General features: G+C 36.7%; 1 protein-coding gene across 4 annotated transcripts in view; it reads right to left on the reverse strand.

The window, feature by feature from the left end:
• Positions 1 to 21,963, reverse strand: part of SLC25A40 (solute carrier family 25 member 40) — a 68,126-nt gene that overhangs the window by 25,704 nt on the left and 20,459 nt on the right. For all 4 annotated transcript variants that reach the window (XR_013554002.2, XR_013554000.2, XR_013554001.2 and 1 more), the window contains exons 6-8: positions 11,484 to 11,551; positions 9,016 to 9,140; positions 7,979 to 8,152 (exon numbers count right to left, since the gene is read on the reverse strand). Coding sequence is in view for 1 of the 4 variants with exons in the window: in XM_078442498.2 (XP_078298624.2) it covers positions 7,979 to 8,152; positions 9,016 to 9,140; positions 11,484 to 11,551 (367 nt within the window). In the remaining 3 variants the exon portion in view is untranslated. The remainder of the gene's footprint in view (positions 1 to 7,978; positions 8,153 to 9,015; positions 9,141 to 11,483; positions 11,552 to 21,963) is intronic.

The raw sequence follows: 21,963 nt of genomic DNA on the forward strand, positions 1-21,963 counted from the left end.
CAGCTTGGAGACTGGGGCCTGCTTCAGATTCTGTGTCTCCCTCTCTCTCTGTTCCCCTCTGCTCACACTCTCTCTCAAAAATAAATAAAACATTAAAAAAAAAAGAGTTTCCCAGAAAGACAAAGAAACTAAAGAACTTCATGACCACTCCTAAAACAGCCCTGCAATAATTAAAGGGGACTTTTTGAGTGGAAAAAGAAGACCAAAAGCCACAAAGACAGAAACAATGACAAAACAAGTAATAAAATGGTAGTACTAAATTCTTATCTATCAATAATTACTCTGGATGTAAATGAACTGAATGCTCTAGCCAAAAGACATAGGGTGTCAGAATGGATTACCAAAACAAGACCCATCTACATGTTGGCTACAAGAGATTTATCTTAGACCTAAAGAAATCTGCAGATTGAAAGTGAGGGGTGGAAACCATTTATCAGGCTAATGGACATGAAAAGAAAGCTGGAATAGCCAAACCTGTATCTGACAAACTAGATTTTAAACCAAAGACTGTAACAAGAGATGAAGAAGGAAATTAGATCATTTAAAAAAATTTAAGATTAGATTATTTAAAAAAATTTTAAATATTTATGCCCCTAACTTGAAACCCCTAAATATGTAAGTGGGACTTTAACACCCCACTTACAACAATGGACAGATCATCTAAGCAGAAACTCAACAAGGAAACAATGGCTTTGAATAACACAATGGACCAGAGGGACTTAACAGAGATCTTCAGAACATTTCATCCTAAAGCAGAATACACACTTTTTTGAGTACACATGGAACAGTCTCCAAAACAGATCACATACTGGGTCACAAATCAGGCCTAAACAAATACAAGAAGATTGATATCATACTATACATTTTTTCTGCCTGCAATGCTATGAAACTTGAAGTTAATCACAAGAAAAAATTTGAAAAGACTATAAATACATGTAGGTTAAAGAACATCCTAATAAAGAATGAATGAGTTCGCCAGGAAATTAAAGAAGAAATAAAAAATAATACATGGAAGCCAATGAAAATGGAAACATAACAGTCCAAAACCTTTGGGATGCAGCAAAGGTGGTCCTAAGAGGGAAATATATAGCAATCCAGGCCTTCCTAAAGAAGGAAGAAAAGTCTCAAATACATGACCTAACTTTACACCTAAAGGAGCCAGAAAAGGAACAGCAAATAAAGCTTAAAGCAAGCACAAGTAGGGAAATAATAAAGATTAGAGCAGAAATAAATGATATAGAAATGAACCAACAAACAAAAACAAAACAATAAAACAAATTAATGAAACCAGGAGCTTGTTCTTTCAAAGAATTAACAAAATTGATAATCCCCTAGGCAGACTTATCAAAAAAAAGAGAGCAAAAGGACCCAAATAAATAAAACCATCAATGAAAGAGCAGAGATCACAACCAATACCACAGAATTAGTTATAAGAGATTATTATGAAAAATTATAAATTTATAAAATATTACAAAGCTGTAATCATGAAGACAGTATGGTACTGGCACAAAAACGGACACAAAGATCAGTGGAACAGATTAGAAAGTCTAGAAGTGGATCCACAACTACATGGTCAACTAATTTTCGACTAAGCAGGAAAGAATATCCAATGGAAAAAAGACAGTCTCTTCTACAAATGGTGCTAGGAAAAATGGTCAGCGACATGCAAAAGAATGAAACTGTACAACTTTCTTATACCATACACAAAAATCAATTCAAAATGAATGAAAGACTTAAATGTGAGACCTGAAACCATCAAAATGCTAGAGGAGAACACAGGTAGCAACTTCTTTGATCTTGGCTATGGCACTTCTCACTAGACACATCTCTGGAGGCAAGGGAAACAAAAAAACAATCATCAACTCTTGGAACTTCATCAAGATAAAAAGCTTCTGCACAGTGAAGGAAACAGTCAACAAAACTAAAAGACAGCCTATGGAATGGGATATTTGCAAATGACATATCAGATAAAGGGTTAGCATCCAAAATCTATAAAGAACTTATCAAACTCAATACCCAAAAAACAATCCAGTTAAGAAATGGGCTGAAGCCTTGAATAGACATTTTTCCAAAGAAGACATCCAGGTGGCTAACAGGCATATGAAAAAATGCTCAACATCACTCATCATCAGGGAAAAGAAAATCAAAACCATGATGAGATACCACTTCACACCTGTCAGAATGGCTAGAATTGACAACACAGGAAACAAAAGATGTTGGCGAGAATGTGGGTAAAGGGGAAACCTATTACACTGCTGGTGTAAATCCAAACTCATGCAACCACTCTGGAAAAGAGTGTAGAGGTTCCTCAAAAAGTTAAAAATAAAACTACCCTACAACCCAGCAATTGCACTACTAGGTATTTATCCAAAGGATACAAAAATGCTGATTCAAGGGGGCATATGCACTCCAATGTTTATAGCAGTACTATCAACAATAGCCAAACTATATGAAGAGCCCAAATGTCCATCGACTGATGAATGGATTAAGAGGTGGTATATATACCCAATGGAATATTAGTCGGTGATAAAATAGAATGACATCTTGCCATTTTCAACAGTGTGGATAGAACTAGATTGTATTATTAAAAGTGAAAGAAGTCAGTCAGAGAAAAACAAATACTCATGAAATATCACTCCTATGTGGAATTTAAGAAACAGAACAAACACAGAAGGGGAAAAAAAGAGGGAGGTGAACCATGAGACTTTAACTATAGAGAACAAATAGGATTACTGGAGAGGAGGTGACTAGGAGATGGGCTAAGTGGGTGATAGGCATTAAAGAGGACACTTGTTGGGATAAGCACTGGGTTTTACATGTAAGTGATGAATCACTAAATTCTACTCCTGAAAGCAATAGTATGCTGTATGTTAACTAACTCGAATTTAAATAAAAACTTAAATAAAAGAGCTACCAAAGTTGGAGGTAGGTGTACCCATAAATAAATCAAAAAAAAAGTTGTATATAATATTAAGAAAATTTTAAAACTCTACTAAAACACTTCAAAAACTTAGAGTTATATAACAGAGATATAGGACATTCCTGGAGGGGGTAAATAAGGTAACATCAAAACATTTAATAATGCACTAGTAATTTAGACAACACTGCAGTATTAGCAAAGGGTTAGACAAATTGGCCAGTGGAATAGATCCAGGCATGTGTGAAACTTTAATGTGACAGGTTATACTACAAACTCCTGGAGCATGTATGGTTATTCAATAAATGATGCTGGGATAACTACCATCCATATGAGGGAGAAAGACAGTTGAATACTTACTTCAGTTCTTAATCGCAAATCAATTATGGATAAGTGAATGGCCAATGAAACAGTGCCTAACCTCATTACTAATCAGGCAAGTATTAAGTTAAAATAAGATACCACTTTAACTTACTAGGTGAACAAAAATTATGAACTTTGATAGTAAAAGTGCTGGTGAGGGGATGAAATGAAGGAACAGAAAACTGGTAGGTGTACTGATCTACACAATCACTTTAAAAAAGAATTTGAGAGGTGCCTGACTGGCTGTCAGCAGAGTATGCAACTCATGATGTCAGGGTCATGAGTTCAAGCCCCACATTGGGCATGAAGCCTAATTAAAAAAAAAGAATTTGATATTACTTAATAATTAAAATATATATTTATATGAACTAACAAATCTAATACTGGACAAATTCTTGTACACCAAGAGTCTGTTAAAAACATTCACAATAGCACTTACTTGTTTACTCATAAAGAAGAGTAAAAATTTTTTAAAGTTATACGTAAAAACAAAAGTAAATCTTAAGATTTTTAAGTAAAATAAGCTTTTAAAGCTCAAAAAGAGGCGCCTGGGTGGCTCAGTTGGGTGTCTGACTTTGGCTCAGGTCATGCTTCTCAGGGTTTGTGGGTTCGAGCCCCAAGTTGGGCTCTGTGTTGATAGCTTGGACCCTGGAGCCTGCTTCAGATTCTGTGTCTCCCTCTCTCTGTCCCTCCCCAATTTGTGCTCACTCTCCCAAAAATAAACATTAAAAAAAGCTCAAAAATAGGCAAAACTAAATAACATACTGTTTAGAAATAATAGAAAAGATCAATGAAACCAAGAGTTGGTTTTTTTGAAAAAAATAAACAAAATTGATAAACCTCTAGCCAGGCTTCTCAAAAAGAAAAGGGAGATGACCCAAATAGATAAAATCATGGATGAAAATGCAATTATTACAACCAATCCCTCAGAAATACAAGCAATTATCAGGGAATACTATGAAAAATTATATGCTAACAAACTGGACAACCTGGAAGAAATGGACAAATTCCTAAACACCCACACACTTCCAAAACTCAATCAGGAGGAAAAAGAAACAAACCCATAACCAGCAAAGAAATAGAATCAGTTATCAAAAATCTCCCAACACATAAGAGTCCAGGACCAGATGGCTTCCCTGGGGAATTCTACCAGACTTTTAAAGCAGAGATAATACCTATCCTTCTCAAGCTGTTCCAAAAAATAGAAAGGGAAGGAAAACTTCCAGACTCATTCTATGAAGCCAGTATTACTTTGATTCCCAAACCAGAGACCCAGCAAAAAAAGAGAACTACAGGCCAATATCCCTGATGAATATGGATGCAAAAATTCTCAAGAAGATACTAGCAAATCGAATTCAACAGCATATAAAAAGAATTATTCACCATGATCAAGTGGGATTCATTCCTGGGCTGCAGGGCTGGTTTAACATTCGTAAATCAATCAATGTGATACATCACATTAATAAAAGAAAAGATAAGAACCATATGATCCTGTCAATCGATGCAGAAAAAGCATTTGGCAAAATTCAGCATCCTTTCTTAATAAAAACCCTCGAGAAAGTTGGGATAGAAGGAACATACTTAAACATCATAAAAGCCACTTATGAAAAGCTCACAGCTAATATCATCCTCAATGGGGAAAAACTGAGAGCTTTCCCCTGAGATCAGGAACATGACAGGGATGTCCACTACCACTGCTGTTCCTTAACATACTGTTGGAAGTTCTAGCATCAGCAGACAACAAAAGGAAATCAAAGGCACCAAAATTGGCAAAGATGAAGACAAGCCTTCACTTTTTGCACATGACATGATATTATACATGGAAAACCCGATAGACTCCACCAAAAGTCTACTAGAACTGATACATAAATTCAGCAAAGTCGCAGGATACAAAATTAATGTGCAGAAATCAACTGCATTCTTATACACTAATAATGAAGCAACAGAAAGACAAAAAAGAAACTGATCCCATTCACAATTGCACCAAGAAGCATAAAATACCTAGGAATAAACCTAACCAAAGATGTAAAAGATCTGTATGCTGAAAACTATAGACAGCTTATGAAGGAAACTGAAGAAGATGCAAAGAAATGGAAAAACATTCCATGCTCATAGGCTGGAAGAAAGAATATTGTTAAAATGTCAATACTACCCAAAGCAATCTACATATTCGGTGCAATCCCAATCAAAATTGTGCCGGCATTCTTCTCAGAGCTAGAACAATCCTTAAATTTGTATGGAACCACAAAAGATCCAGAATAGCCAAAGTAATGTTGAAAAAGAAAACCAAAGTGGGAGGCATCACAATCCTGGACTTTAGCCTCTACTAAAAAGCTATAATCATCAAGACAGTACGGTATTGGCGCAAAAACAGACACATAGACCCAACGGAATAGAATACAGAACCACGAACTGGACACACAAACTATGGCCAATTAATGTTTGACAAAGCAGGAAAGAGTACCAAGTGGAAAAAAGTCTCTTTAGCAAATGGTGCTGGGAGAACTGGACAGCAACATGCAGAATGAAACTAGACCACTTTCTTATACCATTCACAAAAAATAAACTCAAAATGGATAAAGGACTGAATGTGAGACAGGAAACCCATCAAAACCCTAGAAGGGAAAGCAGGAAAAAACCTCTCTGACCTCAGCCGCACCAACTTCTTACTTGACACATCTCCAAAGGCAAGGGAATTAAAAGCAAAAATGAACTACTGGGACCTCATCAAGATAAAAAGCTTCTGTACTACAAAGAAAACAATCAACAAAACTAAAAGGCAACCAACAGAATGGGAGAAGATATTTGCAAATGACATATCAGATAAAGGGCTAGTATCCAAAATCTATAAAGAACTCACCAAACTCCACACCCAAAAACCAAATAATCCAGTGAAGAAATGGCAGAAGACACGAATAGACACTTCTCTAAAGAAGACAACCAGATGGCCAACAGGCACATGAAAAGATGCTCAATGTCACTCCTCATCAGGGAAATACAAATCAAAACCACACTGAGATATCACTTCACGCCAGAGTGGCTAAAATTAACAAATCAGGAGACTATCAATGCTGGAGAAGATGTGGAGAAACGGGAACCCTCTTGCACTGTTGGTGGGAATGCAAACAGGTGCAGCTGCTCTGGAAAACAGTGTGGAGGTTCCTCAAAAAATTAAAACTAGATCTACCCTATCACCCAGCAATAGCACTGCTAGGAATTTACCCAAGGGATACAGGAGTGCTGAGGCACAGGGCCACATGTACCCCAATGTTTATAGCAGCACTTTCAACAATAGCCAAATTATGGAAAGAGACTAAATGTCCATTAAATGACAAATGGATAAAGAAATTGTGGTTTATATACACACTGGAGTACTACGTGGCAATGAGAAAGAATGAAATATGGCCTTTTGTAGCAACGTGGATGGAACTGGAGAATGTTATGCTAAGTGAAGTAAGTCATACAGAGAAAGACAGATATCATATGTTTTCACTCTTATGTGGATTCTGAGAAACTTAACAGAAGTCCGTGGGAGAGAGGAAGGAAAAAAAAAAAAAAAAGAGGTTAGAGATGGAGAGAGCCAAAGCATAAGAGACTCTTAAAAACTGAGAACAAACTGAGGGTTGATGGGGGGTGGGACAGAGGGGAAAGTGGGTGATGGGCATTGAGGAGGGCACCTGTTGCGATGAGCACTGGATGTTGTATGGAAACCAATTTGATAATAAATTTTATATTTAAAAAAAATCAAATGAATGGTAAAAAAAATTCAGTATAGCAGTGACCACTGGATGTGGCAGTCGAGGCGGATATATGTCATGATTTGAAAAACTGCAGTGTTCTAGTTCAGAGATTGAACTGGTGACTTCACATGTGTTCACTTTATTAATATACTTCATAATTTATACTGTTACTTTCTACTTGTCAAATATTATAGTAAAAAAAATAATTGGCCTATGAATCTATATTTCTAAATAGCATTAACTGAATATAGAAAGTTGAAGAAAAATAGTAATGGAAAGGGCAAGATGCATGTGAATAAGAGAGCCCAAGAAAAAGATTAACTCAAAGGAAAGAAGAAAGAGGAACTTTAATACAAGGGTTCTCAATAATTATTCATCTCAGGTTTTAAACAGAAAATTCTGTGATTCACAAGAGAAATATTACTGAAGTATGCACATTTTGTAAGTTATTTGTTAGTTTTATACTTCTTTTTCATAATTTTCTGTTCCTTCATAATTCAATAATTAGCACAATCTTCTGATTAATAATAGTGTTTTACAGGATACTCAAAGGGGAAGATTTTGATCTGTAATAATTGAAAAAGCAGGAGTCAATATAATTCACAGGTGGTATTTAATGTATTTTATATTTTGATTTGTATTAATTTATTTACCTTACTAATTATGGCATTTAGAATAATGTCAAAGGTAGTTTGTATTATCTAAATATGACTACATACCAGTTAATATCTTTTAAAAAGTTAAAAAGAAAGAAAAAAGAAAAGCTTGTATTAGACAGATACTATTCATTCAATAAAGACTCATAAAGATCTGAGAGCCCAACAACAAACTAGAAGTTTATGGTCACTAAAGAAGATAACTTACTGTTAGCCTTAAAGGGTTTAAATTAGGATTTAAAAGTGATATATACATCAGACAACACTACCTAAAATTGAGCAGATACTAAAATAAATCCTACCTGAGAATGGTACATCTCTAAGAACAGTAGGAGCCCAGCCCCTCCAAAGGGAAATCCAACCATCTTCAGACACTTTCCTGCTGATAAATCGATGTAATTCTTCATAAGAAAACTTCTTAGATTGCATCTTGGTTCTAATCAATTCTAATGGACTTATCACAGTTACTGCACCAACTAATACAAACAAGTAAATATAAGAAAATAAAAACAAAACCATGTACGATGCAAACATATATACAAAAATATTTCATCATTATATATAAAAAAATTTTATTCTGAAATGTCTGCAAACCTTAAAATCAAATAGGTAAGGATGCCAATATATTGGTGCACCTTATTTTTCCTTGATAAGGGTATTTCTTAAAAGTCTGTTTTCATTCAACTTCCTCTTTCTGGTTTCAATTCTTTTTTTTTAAGATTTTATTTTTTTTTTTAAGTAACGTGTAATGTCTAATATCTATATTCAATGTAGGGCTCAAACTCTCAACCCTGAGATCATGAGTCATGTGCTCCACCCACTGAGCAAAGCCAGGTGCTCCTAGTTTCAAGTCTTTCAAGAGCAGTTCCAGAAATATTACACATCAATTAAAGTACTATAAAACCTCACTTTTATATTTCTCACGGAGAGAAATATCCTTCTTCACAGAGGCAAATTCCCTTCTGAATAGACTCTGAATCCCAGAGTCTACAAGGAAAATGATTCAGGACTTGGGCATCAATTTGATATCAACCTGATATTAATCTGACATCTGATGTAACTCTAAAATCTAGAAAATATAAAGTCTAACCTCTCTGCCCAAGATTCAAAAGGGATGGGTTGATCCCCTCCTATCCTATGGCAATCACCATACTACGACTCAAAGAGTATAGATATTAACAAATCAGTACAAACTACAATGCAAAATACATCTTACCAATACTCTGTATTTTATGGAACATTATCTGTGAGTGTCAAAATTTTAAAATAAGCTTTAAACCGAAATCAAAATGACATAACAATATGTTTAAGTTTATTAAACAATAAGTTTATTACTTACATCTAGCAACAATTCCAGCAACAATTGGTATATGACTTTCATTTTCTCCTAATTTTGATTTCAGAAAATAAGTTAATTGATCATAGCAGGTAAAATAAATGACTGTGGCAGGAACTGCCATCACTCTGTTAGAAACACACAAACAAAAAGATTTATACAAAATTAACAAAAGGCTTAAGTGTATTCTTAAATTATTATTAAATATAAGCAAAAATCCTTATATTGTGTATAAGCTGAAAACCACAATGAATCAGTACAAATGATCAACTTTTCCTTTAAAATTATTGTGTTTAACTTAGTACGCAACAAAACGATACACAGTAGGTATGGTATCTGCCCTATGGAAGTTTAGATTCTAGTTGTGAAGGTAAGTTACATAGCACTTGGTCAGGTCATAAATAGGAAAAGACTAATGAGGACACTCCTCTACCTCCTTGACTTGTTTTATTGTTTCTGGTCTCCCAAAATCTTCCTCCCAATTACATTTACTATAATGTGAAAACCTCTGAAGTAAAAAATACAAGAGCATTTATAAAATATTTCTCAAACTATGGGCCATATGTCATACCTGCTTATAACTAGAAATAAATTACAATTAATGTTTTGAGGAAATTCCAATGACATACCTTTCAAATGAAATTATCAAAAGGGTATTATAAATAAAATTAAACACAAAGGTGGGGCACTGGGTGGCTCACTAGGTTAAGCATCCAAGTCTTGATTTCGGCTCAGGTCATAATCTCACAATTCGTGAGACTGAGCCCTGAGTTGGATTCTGCACAGACAGCATGGAGCCTGCTTGGGATTCTCTCTCTCCATCTCTCTCTGCCCCTCCCCGACTTATGCTTTCTCTCTCTCAAAATAAATAAATACATAAAAATTAAACACAAAGTTGCAGGCACTCTCATGTTATATATATTAACACAACAAGAAACCAACTTATGTTTATGGTCTAACTAAGGGACATTCACACACCATACTTTGAAATGTCTAAGGTTCCATAGTGAAATCTGATGATGAGAATTAGAAAAAGAATTGACTATTGGTTCTGGATCAGCCACTAACTTTAGAATTTTAGGCACTGTTTAAAATATATGCCTATGGGCGCCTGGGTGGCTCAGTCGGTTGGGCATCCAACTTCGGCTCAGGTCATAATCACACGGTTTGTGAGTTTGAGCCCTGTGTCAGGCTCTGTGCTGACAGCTCAGAGCCTGGAGCCTACTTCAGATTCTATGTCTCCCTCTCTCTCTGCCCCTCACCTGCTCATGCTCTGTCTCTCTCTGTCAAAAATAAATAAACATTAAAAAAAATTAAAATATACGCCTCAAAGTTGACTAATTCACTCCATAAAAAGATACATTAAAAAGAAACGAGACAGGGGTGCCTGGATGGCTCAGTCTGTGAAGTGGCCAACTTCAGCTCAGGTCATGATCTAGTGGTTCATGGATTTGAGCCCCATGTTGGGCTCTGTGCAGCTCAGAGCCTGGAGCCTGCTGTCTCCCTCTCTCTGCTCCCTCCCCCGACTCATGCTCTGTCACTCTCTCAAAAATAAAACATTTAAAAAATTTAAAAGAAAAAGAAATGAAACAAAGTATTACTTGGGCTTTTTCCATTTAGCCTTACTAGTTTATCATATTAACTCATATAATAGCTAGTTAGTAGAGAATTAAAATTATCCAGGAAAGGGAAAGTACACACATCAGGGTATTTCTTGTTAGTAAAATAAATAAAAAACCAAATAACACCAAATTCTTCATTTCAGAAAATGCAAACAAAATTATGCACCAAAGACCTAACACAGCAGGCCTGGTTGTTCAAATCTTCTTTATCTTCAGGAAGACCTTTCTGCATGCCTGACTTTTGGCCAACTCTAAGGAATTTAGCCCTTGGAATAGTCCCTGCAATAAGGTTTCTTCGGTATGTTTGTAGCACAAAGTCAACTTGTTTAGGCTGATTTGTGCAAATGATGTGGTTTTTGGTAAATATCTGTTTTCTTCTGGGGGGTCTGGAGTTCTGGTAATCACAGCTGGTCATAAAGCAAGGTCATCAATCCCAATGTAAGCTTCAGACTGCCATTCAAATGTTTTTTTAAGGTAGAAACACTTTGCACATGCTGCTGCACTTCAGTGGTGGAAGAAGAACAAGCATGTCCTGTGGGATGTCAGCAGGGAGGGCCCTGGAAGCCTTGTGCCTGTCTGGTCAACTACTGTTGTGCCTTTCCATTACTGATTCTGCTTTGTCTCCTTTTGCTGCAGTAAATCACAGACATGAGTATAACCTTAGGTCCTGTGAGTCTTCTAACAAATCATCAAATATGTGGGTGGTTGTGAGACTCACAAAACAATGTTTTAGAAAATGAAAAAATCCTAATATTAAAAATGCACAATTTTATGCAACCATGTTTACTATAAGGCAAAATAAAACAGCAATCACCATTTAGTGAGAAAAAATAGTAAATTATAACTTACAAAGTAGGGGGAAGGCCACTCCACAGGGATTTAATGCCCTCATTTCGAATGATTTTCAAAAAGGCATCCTAAAATTATAATAGAAAAAAGTGTCAAAATATATCCCTGAACCCAACATTACAAACTTTTTGATAAATGATTGGTACACTGATTCTTTTAAGCATTTATGTCCAAAATATGAGTTTCTCAAACTTATATTACATCCATTCTTTTAAAACTTTCAAACATAAGTAAAACATTTCTGAATGATACTTTCTGCTAAGCAGAATAAAAACTATGTCACTAAGCTTTGGATTATTCTACTTAGGGCTTAGATGCCAAGTTTTATAAAGTTTATTATAAAAAGGAATTGGAGTAATGGCAGAGAATTGGTCAGATTAACTCTCTTGACCTACTAAAGAATCTGAGAAAATATTATTTAAACCCAATACTTGAATTCTCTGGAGAGGAATCAAAAGCAGGTAAAGATCAGAGGAAAGTACTGTTAAGAGAGAGCAATGAGAGATTTGCAAGTTTGTAGCTTTTTGCCCATGGAAGTCAGCTGAGAACAGCACATGTACTTGCTTAAGGTGGCAAATACAGAGTGCAGGGTGGCAAATAAAGAGTGCACAAAGTTTGCATACAAAATCAGCCACAAAACTTGGCTCGCTAATAAATTATGCAATGCCTAGAGGAAGATAACAAAGTGCTGGCAACAGCAACAACAACAAAAAAAGCAGCAGCTAAAAGCTGCTGAGTGGAAGTTTCAGCTGCAACGCACCACAGGGGAACCTAAATATGGAGTCTGAATAGAGCCAAAGTTCAGTGCTAGAATTCTAGAACAAAACTGACTCTTTAGAAGAATATAAAAGAAATCCAGAGTCCTTACAACGCATCATTCATAACTTCCACTATACAATCACAATTGATTAGGGGTGCCTGGGTGGCTCAGTTGGTTAAGCGTCCAACTTTCAGCTCAAATCATGATCTCATGGTTCGTCAGTTCGAGCCCCGCTTCGGGCTCTGTACTGACAGCTCGGAGCCTGGAGCCTACTCCGGATTCTGTGTCTCCCTCTCTCTGCCCTTCCCCTGCTCTCTCTCAAAAAGAAACATTAAAAAATTTTAAAAAATTGATTAGATATAGAACAAAATATGCCCATACTTAAAGAAAAAGTAGTCAATAGAAATCAATACTGAAATTTCAAATAATATAGTTAGCAGACAAGAATTCTAAAGCAGTTATTATAAATATATTAAAAAAACTAGGGGCGCCTGGGTGGCGCAGTCGGTTAAGCATCTGACTTCAGCCAGGTCACGATCTCACGGTCCGTGAGTTCGAGCCCCGCGTCAGGCTCTGGGCTGATGGCTCAGAGCCTGGAGCCTGTTTCCGATTCTGTGTCTCCCTCTCTCTCTGTCCCTCCCCCGTTCATGCTCTGTCTCTCTCTGTCCCAAAAATAAATAAACGTTGAAAAAAAAAAAATTAAAAAAAAAAAAAAAAAAAAAAAAAAAACTAAAAAGAGGATACATACATAATGAGTGAACAAATTTGGAATTTCAGCAAAGAAACAGTTACCATAAAAAACAGCCAAACGAAAATTCTAAACCTGAAATGAAAAATTCACTAAGTGGGCTTAATAGCAGAATGGAAGCAGCAAATAAAGAGTTGGTGAACTTGAAGGTAGATCTTCAATCTGAAGAAGGGGGAGAAAAAGAATGAGGAAAAATGAACAGAGGCTCAGGGACACTGGGGAAACATTAAGTGGTAGAATGGTTTTATATGGAATCAGACAGGAAAGGAGAGAAAACAGTCTTAGAAATAACCTGAACAAATGATGGCCAAAAACTTTCCCAAATAAGTGAAAGATATCAATTTACAGAGCCTAAAATCACAAAGATCCCAAGCAAAATAAACCCAGTGAAAACGAAAAAAGAAAAGAAAAATGATAAGAGGTGATACAAATGAAGGCTAACCTCTCATCGGACACATGGAAGGCCACAAGATAATGTAATGACACGTTAAACGTACTGAAAAACACATTATGCCAGAATTTTGTATGTTGCCAACAGGCTTCAAAAAAATGCTTGATAAAGACATTTCACTAGAACAAAAGCTGAGAGAAAAACTGCCAAAATACCTGCACTAAATAAAGAAATGTTGAGAAAAGTTCTTCAGGGAAGAGGGCCCCAATGCCAAATAGCAACTAAGATCTTCAAAGAAGTTAGGAAGTACAGGAGAAATGGTAAATATGCGGTTATATATGAAACATTTATTTTCCTTCTTTCTCCTTTTAACTACTTTAAAAGATACAAGACTCTTTAAATAAAAAATTCTAATAGTGAAACGTGGAATTTGTAACATGCAAAGATGAACTGTACACGAAGCTATAGCACAAATAAAGAGGAGAGTGAATGGTGTCAAGAACTGTGAAGGGGCTGGGACTGTACTCCACCTGCAAGTTGACAAATCAGCCAGCCACAGTATCATGAGAGCTGGTAGAAGATAAGAATCTCTGGGATAAGAGGTAAAGGACAGTTTATTACTCACAGGACCAGCAGCAGCCAGAGTATCAGCATTTCTGTGCCAGTTTCCTGAGCCCCAATTTCCACAAGGCAACATGAAGAAGGCTGGAAGACACCTGAACATATGGTGGCCTGCATTATAGGAGGGGAAATCTGACCATAGGGAACCCCAATCCTCTATAATAGGCAGTGAGGATATCTTTCCTTTGCCCTAGAGGGAAACACTGTATCATCCAAGCTTATTCATTATGTAAACATCCTTGAAAAGATGGTAAGGACAAAGGGCAGTCAGTACCTTGCTCAAAACTTATGCAAAAATGTGAAAGATTTTTGGAGCACTGTCTCCCTAGAAATGGGAATAGAGAAGTCAATGTAATATTAATTATAATTGAACTAATCCAAAAGAGAGCAAGGAGAAAAAAAACAAAAAGCAACAGAGGGAGCATATAGTTTTGGACTGACACTCAACCATGTTAGTAATTTTTGGGGCGCCTGGGTGACTCAGTTGGTTAAGCATTGAATGTTGCTCAGGTCACGATCTCACAGTTTGTGGGTTCAAGCCCCAAGTGGGGCTCTGTGCTGACAGCTCAGAGCCTGCAGCCTTCTTTGGATACTGTGTCTCCCTGTCTCTCTGCCCCTCCCCTGCTCATGCTCTCTTTCTCTCAAAATTAAACATTAAAAAAATAAATTAAAAAATAAATCAAGTACTAAATTATCCAATTAAAAATCAGAGATTGTAAGAGAGGGTAACAAAAGAACAAGGCCCAGCTATGTTGTCTTGGAGTAAAAGGATGGAAAAAGATATACTTTATAAATAATAATATGAGAAAACTGGAGTGGCTATATATCAGACAAAAATTTCAATATAATGAATACCAGTAGTGATAAAGACACTTCATTATGATGAAAATATATCAGAAAAACATATCAAAATCCATGTAACAAACCAACAGAACTAAAAGGGAAAACAGACAAACTGTCAATCATAATTGAAGATTTTTATATCCTCTTTCAGTGACTGACAGAGTAAAGAAAAAATTGAGTAATAATTTAGAAGATCTAAATGAAACATCAGCCATCCTGATCTAATAGTTTATAGGATACTATGCCCAACAATTGCAGAGTACAGATTTTAAACATAAAGGGGTGCGTAGGTGGCTCAGTCAACTGAGTGTTTCGAATCTTGATTTCAGCTCAGTCATGATCCTACAGTCGTGGAATCAAGCCCCACTTAAGATTCTTTCTCTCTCTCTCTCCCTCTGGCCTTCTTTCCCACTTGTATGCTCTCTCTCTTTCTAAAATAAATAGATAGATAGAGATAGATAGATAGTAGATGGGTAAAGTGCATATAAAATATTCAAGAAGACAGAGCATATGTAGGGCCATTAAGCAAGACTCAATAAATTTCAAAAATGTGAAAATTTACAGAGTATATTCCTCTAATCACACTGGAATTAAAAGACATCAGGAATAACAGGATATCTAGAAAGTACCCAATTATTAAGAAATTAAAATACTACACTTCTAAACCCAGGGCAAAAAACGAAATTACAAGGGAAATCAGAAAATATTTCAACTGATAATAAAAACAGAACATCAAAATTGTGGAATACATCAGTGCTCGGAAGGATATAGTTGCCACTCCTGTCCTCACAACAAGAAAAAAGCTGAACTGAAAAATTAACAACTTGTTTTACATTTAGAAACGTAACCAGTTTTCAAATATACCCCAAACTTATATTCTCCTTAACAAAGCTGAGCGAGGGAAACTATTTTATCAGACCCTCATTTACTGCAGTTTTGCCAAAATCTGCAATCTGGCACAGTGGAAATACCCAATTCATGCTCCGTAAGAGTAAGACCTAGTCATAGGACTATAGAATGTTTCTCTTCCTACATACTTACCACCCCATCAACAGGGCTCCTGTGAAACAGAGGATCACAGCTGAAAGAACCACAAACCTAAGACCCTATTTGAGCAGTCTCTAGGAAAACTCAAAGATGATAGCGAACAAGACAAAAAAATAGGACACTAGAGGGAATTTTATTCTCTGAGAACACAGCTATAACAGGCAGTAAACATAGACTAGCTTCTAATCAGATAAACATATCACTTGACAATAAAGCTGTATTTACCTGTTTTTGTTTTTTTTTTAACCCAATACAACATGCCTGGCTTTCAACAAAAAAATTACAAAGCACGCTGAACGGCAAACAACACAGCCTGAAGAGACAAAGCAAGCATCAGAACCAGACTCATATATGGCAGAGATTTCAGAATTATCAGACTGGGAATCTAAAAACATTAAAAGAAAATTAAAAATAACTAAGATGAATATGCCAAGCATTCTAATGGTAGTGTCAGAGGAGCAGAGGAAGAAAACAAGGAGGGGTTAGTGTTTTCCTGTCACCAGTGTAAGGCAAGCCAGAACTTCCTCTCTGCTGTCTTAGTCTGTTTGAGCTGCTATAACCAAGTACCTTATAAACGAAAGAAATTTATTTCCCACATTTCTGGGGGCTGGAAGTCCCAGATCAGGGTGCCAGCAAGGTCACAGGGTCCTCTTCCAGGTCTTTGATTTCTCATTGAATTCTCACACAGTGGAAGGACAAGGGAACTCTGGGGTCTCTTTTCTAAGGACATTAATTCCATACGGTCTGCCCTCATGACATAATCACCTCTCAAAGGCTACACCTCCTAATACCATCACATCAGGTATCAGGATTTCAACATAGGAATTTTGGGGAGACACAAACATTCAGATCATATCACCTGTGTAAGAGTAAAGAAACTCTCCACATGGTGTGCCCATGGAGGCTAAGTGAGGAACCTTAACTTCCAGCTACACTCAGTACTAACAAGGTGACACCCCTCTTCCTCTAACATTGTCTAAAAAGCCAGCCACAATAGAATGTTTCAGTGAGATTCAGAGTCTCATAATGTAATACTTAAAATTTCTTGGTTTCGATAAAAAAAAATAATCACTTGTCATTCTAAGAAACAGGAAGATGTCAAACTGAATGAAAAGAGACAATAAACAGACGCCAACACTGAGAAAAGAAGAATATTAAAATTATCTGACATAGATTTTAAAGCAGTCAACAGAGAAATCACTGATCATTTACAAACACATCCAAAAAATTAGGAAGCCTCAGCAAATAAATATACACCCAAAAACCCTATAAAGACAGAATTCTAAAAAATGTTCAAGTAACACATTAGAAGGCAGGAAAAATAAAACAGCAACAGAAAACAAAGAGAAAGCAAAAAAGGAAATGGTAGGCTGTTAACAAAGAGACAACAGAACCAAAATGGAATCCCGTATGCTCACCCCGATGTCAGCACAACCAGCATAGTACCTAACCTAACTGCAGTTTCAGCCTCTCCTAAGAACATGACCTTTAATCAGTCAATGTGTAATTACCAGGTTAGCACTAGTGAGGTAATCTGCCAGACAGACCCCCACCTTCCCTCAGAGGAAGGTGACCTTGCCTGTAACAATCCACTCCTGGTTAGTAGAACTTCCTGGCCCCATCTTCTTCTGCCTATAAAAGTCTTCTGTTTGGTGTAGCTCCTCAGAGCTCCTTTCTACTTGCTAGATGCAACACTGCCCAAATCATGAATTGTTGAAATAAAGCCAATTAGATCTTCAAATTTAGTCAGTGAATTTTGCTTTTTAACAAAGATTAAGTTCTAATATATCTGTAATTCTATCAAATATCAGTAGTCTAAATACATCTGGTAAAAGATAAAAACTGACAGTAGTTCAAAAAACATGACTCAATTATATGCCATTATGGGGAGCAAAATTTGCCACCACAAAATGTGACTTTTTGGCATGTAGATTATTTTAGGCTGAATATTTTCAAGAAACATAAGGTTCAGGAAGAAACTTTGACCTTCTTTCTAAAAGAGTTTAGAAAGAGGAAGTGCTCTAGGAAGGGAGCTTTCACCATAGATAACTACAGTATAATATAAAGTAGGTGTGGTAGAGAGAAATCTAGCAAATCTGTTAAAATTCCTGTGTCCCAATGTTTCTATGTGGTTCAGCACACATTATTTACCAAACATTTACTTTTTCATATTCCTGTGAATTGTCTTTATTCCTTTGAAGTCCCAGACCCCTCTCCCTTCTTAACTGTGGGTGGCATATAAACCTTAAATGCCTGCCTGGGGGCTGTATTATCTTACAGAGCACCTGTACATATGTAATTAAGTTTGATTTTCTCCTGTTAACCTGTCTCATTGTCAACACAGTAAAGATGTCATTTCTTCCCAAAGAGATATATAGCCTTAACACAATTTCTACAAAAATCTTAGTGACATTTTTTATAGATATAAAAATATTTTTCTAAAATTTATATGAAGAGACCAAGGAACTTCAGGAATAGCTAAAACAACTTTGAACAAGAAAAATAAAAATAAAGTGGGAGAAATCAGTCTACCCAATTTCAGGGCTTATATAGTTATAGTAATTAAGACTGTGTGATCTCAATACCCAAAAAACAAATAATCCAGTGAAGAAATGGGTAAAAGACATGAATAGACACTTCCCCAAAGAAGACATCCAGATGGTCAACAGACACATGCAAAAATGCTCAACATCACTCATCATCAGGGAAATACAAATCAAAACCACAAGGAGATACCACCTCACATCTGTGAGAATGGCTAACATTAACAACTCAGGCAACTACAGATGTTGGCGAGGATGAGGAGAAAGAGGATCTCTTTTGTACTGCCGGTGGGAATGCAAACTGGTGCAGCCACTCTGGAAAACAGTGTGGAGGTTCCTCAAAAAATTAAAAACAAAACTACCCTACGACCCAGCAAGTGCACTACTAAGCATTTATCCAAGGGATACAGGTATGCTGTTTCAAAGGGACACATGCACCCCAATGTTTATAGCAGCACTATCAACAACAGCCAAAGTATGGACAAAGCCTAAATATCCATTGATGGATGAATGGATAAAGAAGATATGGTATATACAAAATATGGAGAATTACTTGGCAATCAGAAAGAATGAAATCTTGCCATTTACAACTACGTGGATGGAACCAGAGGGTATTATGCTAAGCAAAATTAGTCAGAAAAAGACAAATATCCTATGACTTAACTCATATGAGGACTTCAAGACACGGAACAGATGAACATAAGGGAAGGTAAGCAAAAATAATATAAAAACAGGGAGGGGGACAAAACATAAGAGACTCTTAAATAATGGAGAACAAACAGAGGGTTACCAGAGGAGTTGTGGGAGGGAGGGACAGGCTAAATGGATAAGGGGCATTACGGAATCTACTCCTAATCATTGTTACACTATATGATAACTAACTTGAACGTAAATTTAAAAAACAATAATATATTAAATAAAGAAAAAAAAAGACTGTGTGGTACTGATATAGGTAACAGACAAAAAAATGAATGAGAGAGAGTAAAGAATTCAAAACTAGAGCCACAGAGTATGCCCAAATGATTCTTGATCAATGTGCAAAAGCACCTAATGGAGGAAAGACAGCCTTTTAACAAATCCAACTAGACACCCACAGGCAAAAAGAACAAAAGCAATGAAAAGGTCAACCTTGGGTTTATACTTTATGTAAGAATAATTCAAAATGGATCAAAGACTTACACATAAAACATAAAGCTATAAAACTTATTAAAGATAAAGCATTCTTAGATTTGACACCTAAAGCAAGAAAAAAAAATGATAAGTTGAACTACATCAAATTTAAGCTTTAACTCCATGAAAGACTGTTCAAGAGGATGAAAAGGTAAGTCTGAGAGTGGAAAAAATATGTGCAAATCCACATTCAAGAGAAGATTATCATCTAGATTTTATAAAGAGTTCTCAAAACTTAACAGTAAAAATACAAAGAGTTCAATTGGAAAATGGGCAGAAGACATGAGAAGCCATTTCCCTGAAGAGGATATACTAATAAACAATAAGCATATGAAAAGATGTTCAACATCATTAGCCACTAAGGAAATGCAAATTAAAACCACAATGAGATATCATTAGACATCTATCAAAACTGCTAAAAAGTGACAACATCAAAGGCTAGTGAGGATATGGAGAAATTAGAACAGTCACACACTGCCACTGGCAATGTAAAATGGTACCACTAGTCTAGAAAACAGATTGGCAGTTTCTTAAACTCTAAACATACAACTACCATGTGACCTAACAACTGCACTCCTAGGCATTTATCCAGAAAAATGAAGACTTATGATGATATTAGGACTTATAAAATTAGAAATATACATTTTGGTCTTTGTCCATGGTTCCTGGCACAGTTCCTAAAATCAATATAATTTCCTAATTGATAAAGAGCAGTGGAGCATCTTTTGTTCTAATATTTGGCCTTTTTTCTTAGTCCTAAAAAGCTCCAAAGAATAAAGGTGAAAAGGGTATCTTTTGTTATTCATAACTGTGGGGGATAAGCTTAGGAACCCCCCGGGCTTACACCAATGGGTTAACAAGGCATAAAGAAATACAAGGCCATAGGATGTTCACACCCGAGCTTGGGTAAACAAGATTGGCACCCCAACAATAGGGAGGTGCAAAGGAACCCCAGGATAGAGAAGGGCACAAAGGTGTCCAATACAAAGATTTATGAGGTAAGCAAGATTAGGTGTTCAGGGCAGAAGTGCCCCCCAATTTAGTACTATAGCAAAATGCTGCTTTCACAGGAGGAAAGGACCAAGTTACGTAAACAGGTAAATTGAGCTATAGACTGCTGTGATGCAGGTGAAGCTGCCCAGAGCTGAGATGATTAACAAAAGAAAGGTGCCTTATTAACTCTGAGGTCAAGTGTCCTATCTGTCTCATCCCCTAGTCTAGCTAAGATAAACGGAGGTGGTGCTTCACGTCCACTGTAAACAATCTTCTGCCCAACTGCCTGGCGCCCAGATTTTGTTTTGTTTTAACCCAAACCCCTAACCCCAAATATCTTCAAGACCCCCTTTTCCTCACGTCCCCAAGTTAATGTTCACAGATTCAATGCTCCTTTGTACATGCCCATCATGTTTGCAAGCCTTCTGATCCTAATAAAAACGGGGCTAATAAAAACCCTGATTCAGGGCTCTTGTCTTTTCCCAGACATTAGCCATCTCTTGCTTTTCATCGTGCATCCTGCTCTTTTGCTGGCCAAAAGAGAGCTTTAGACTTAGAGTCTATGACATGTAACAAGTCTCTTTCAAACCCCATCAAGTTTATGCTAAGGAGGTGACTTATGAAAGGTCCCTCAGGACTGGGCACCTGGGTGGCTCAAGTCAGGTGAGTAGTCCTGTGTGACTCTTGATTTCAGCTCAGGTCATGATCCCAGGGTCAAGGATCAAGTCCCACTCCATACCGAGAATGGAGCCTGCTTAAAATTCTCTCTCTCCCTCTGCCCCTCTCCCTGCTAGTATACACATGCTCTCTCCCTCTCCCTGAAAAAAGAAAAAAATAAAAAATAAACATGAAAAGTCCCTAGATAAGCAGTGGATGGGGGGCTGGCTGCTGGGGTACCCAACCATGTGATTAAAGGGCTCAAACTTCTAGTCTCACTCCACTACCCTAACCCATACCCCAACTTCAGGGGCTCTGGGGAGGAAAAAGGGACAAGAGGTTACATTAATAACCAAAGGCCAATAATTTGATCAATCATGCCTATATAACAAAGCCTCCTTAAAAAATCCCTCAAGTATGGGGTTTAAAAACTTCCAACTTGGTGAGCACAGCACATGGAAGTTCAAGGAGGGTGACATACCTAGAGAATGAAGCTCCATACCCACCCCCCGAGTCTTGCACTAATGTGTCTCTTCTACCAGGCTATTCCTGAGGTGTACCCTTTCATAAAAAGCTGGTCATCTAGTTAGTAAACTATTTTCTTGAGTTCTGTGAGCTATTTAGCAATTCACTGAATCTGAAAAGGGGTTGCAGGAACCTTTGTTTACAGCCAGTTACTCAGAAACACAGGTGACAACCTGATCTAT

This window comes from Panthera onca, chromosome A2 (genome assembly GCF_046562875.1).
Source record: "Panthera onca isolate mPanOnc1 chromosome A2, mPanOnc1 haplotype 2, whole genome shotgun sequence".
NCBI classification, from domain to species: Eukaryota; Metazoa; Chordata; class Mammalia; order Carnivora; family Felidae; genus Panthera; species Panthera onca.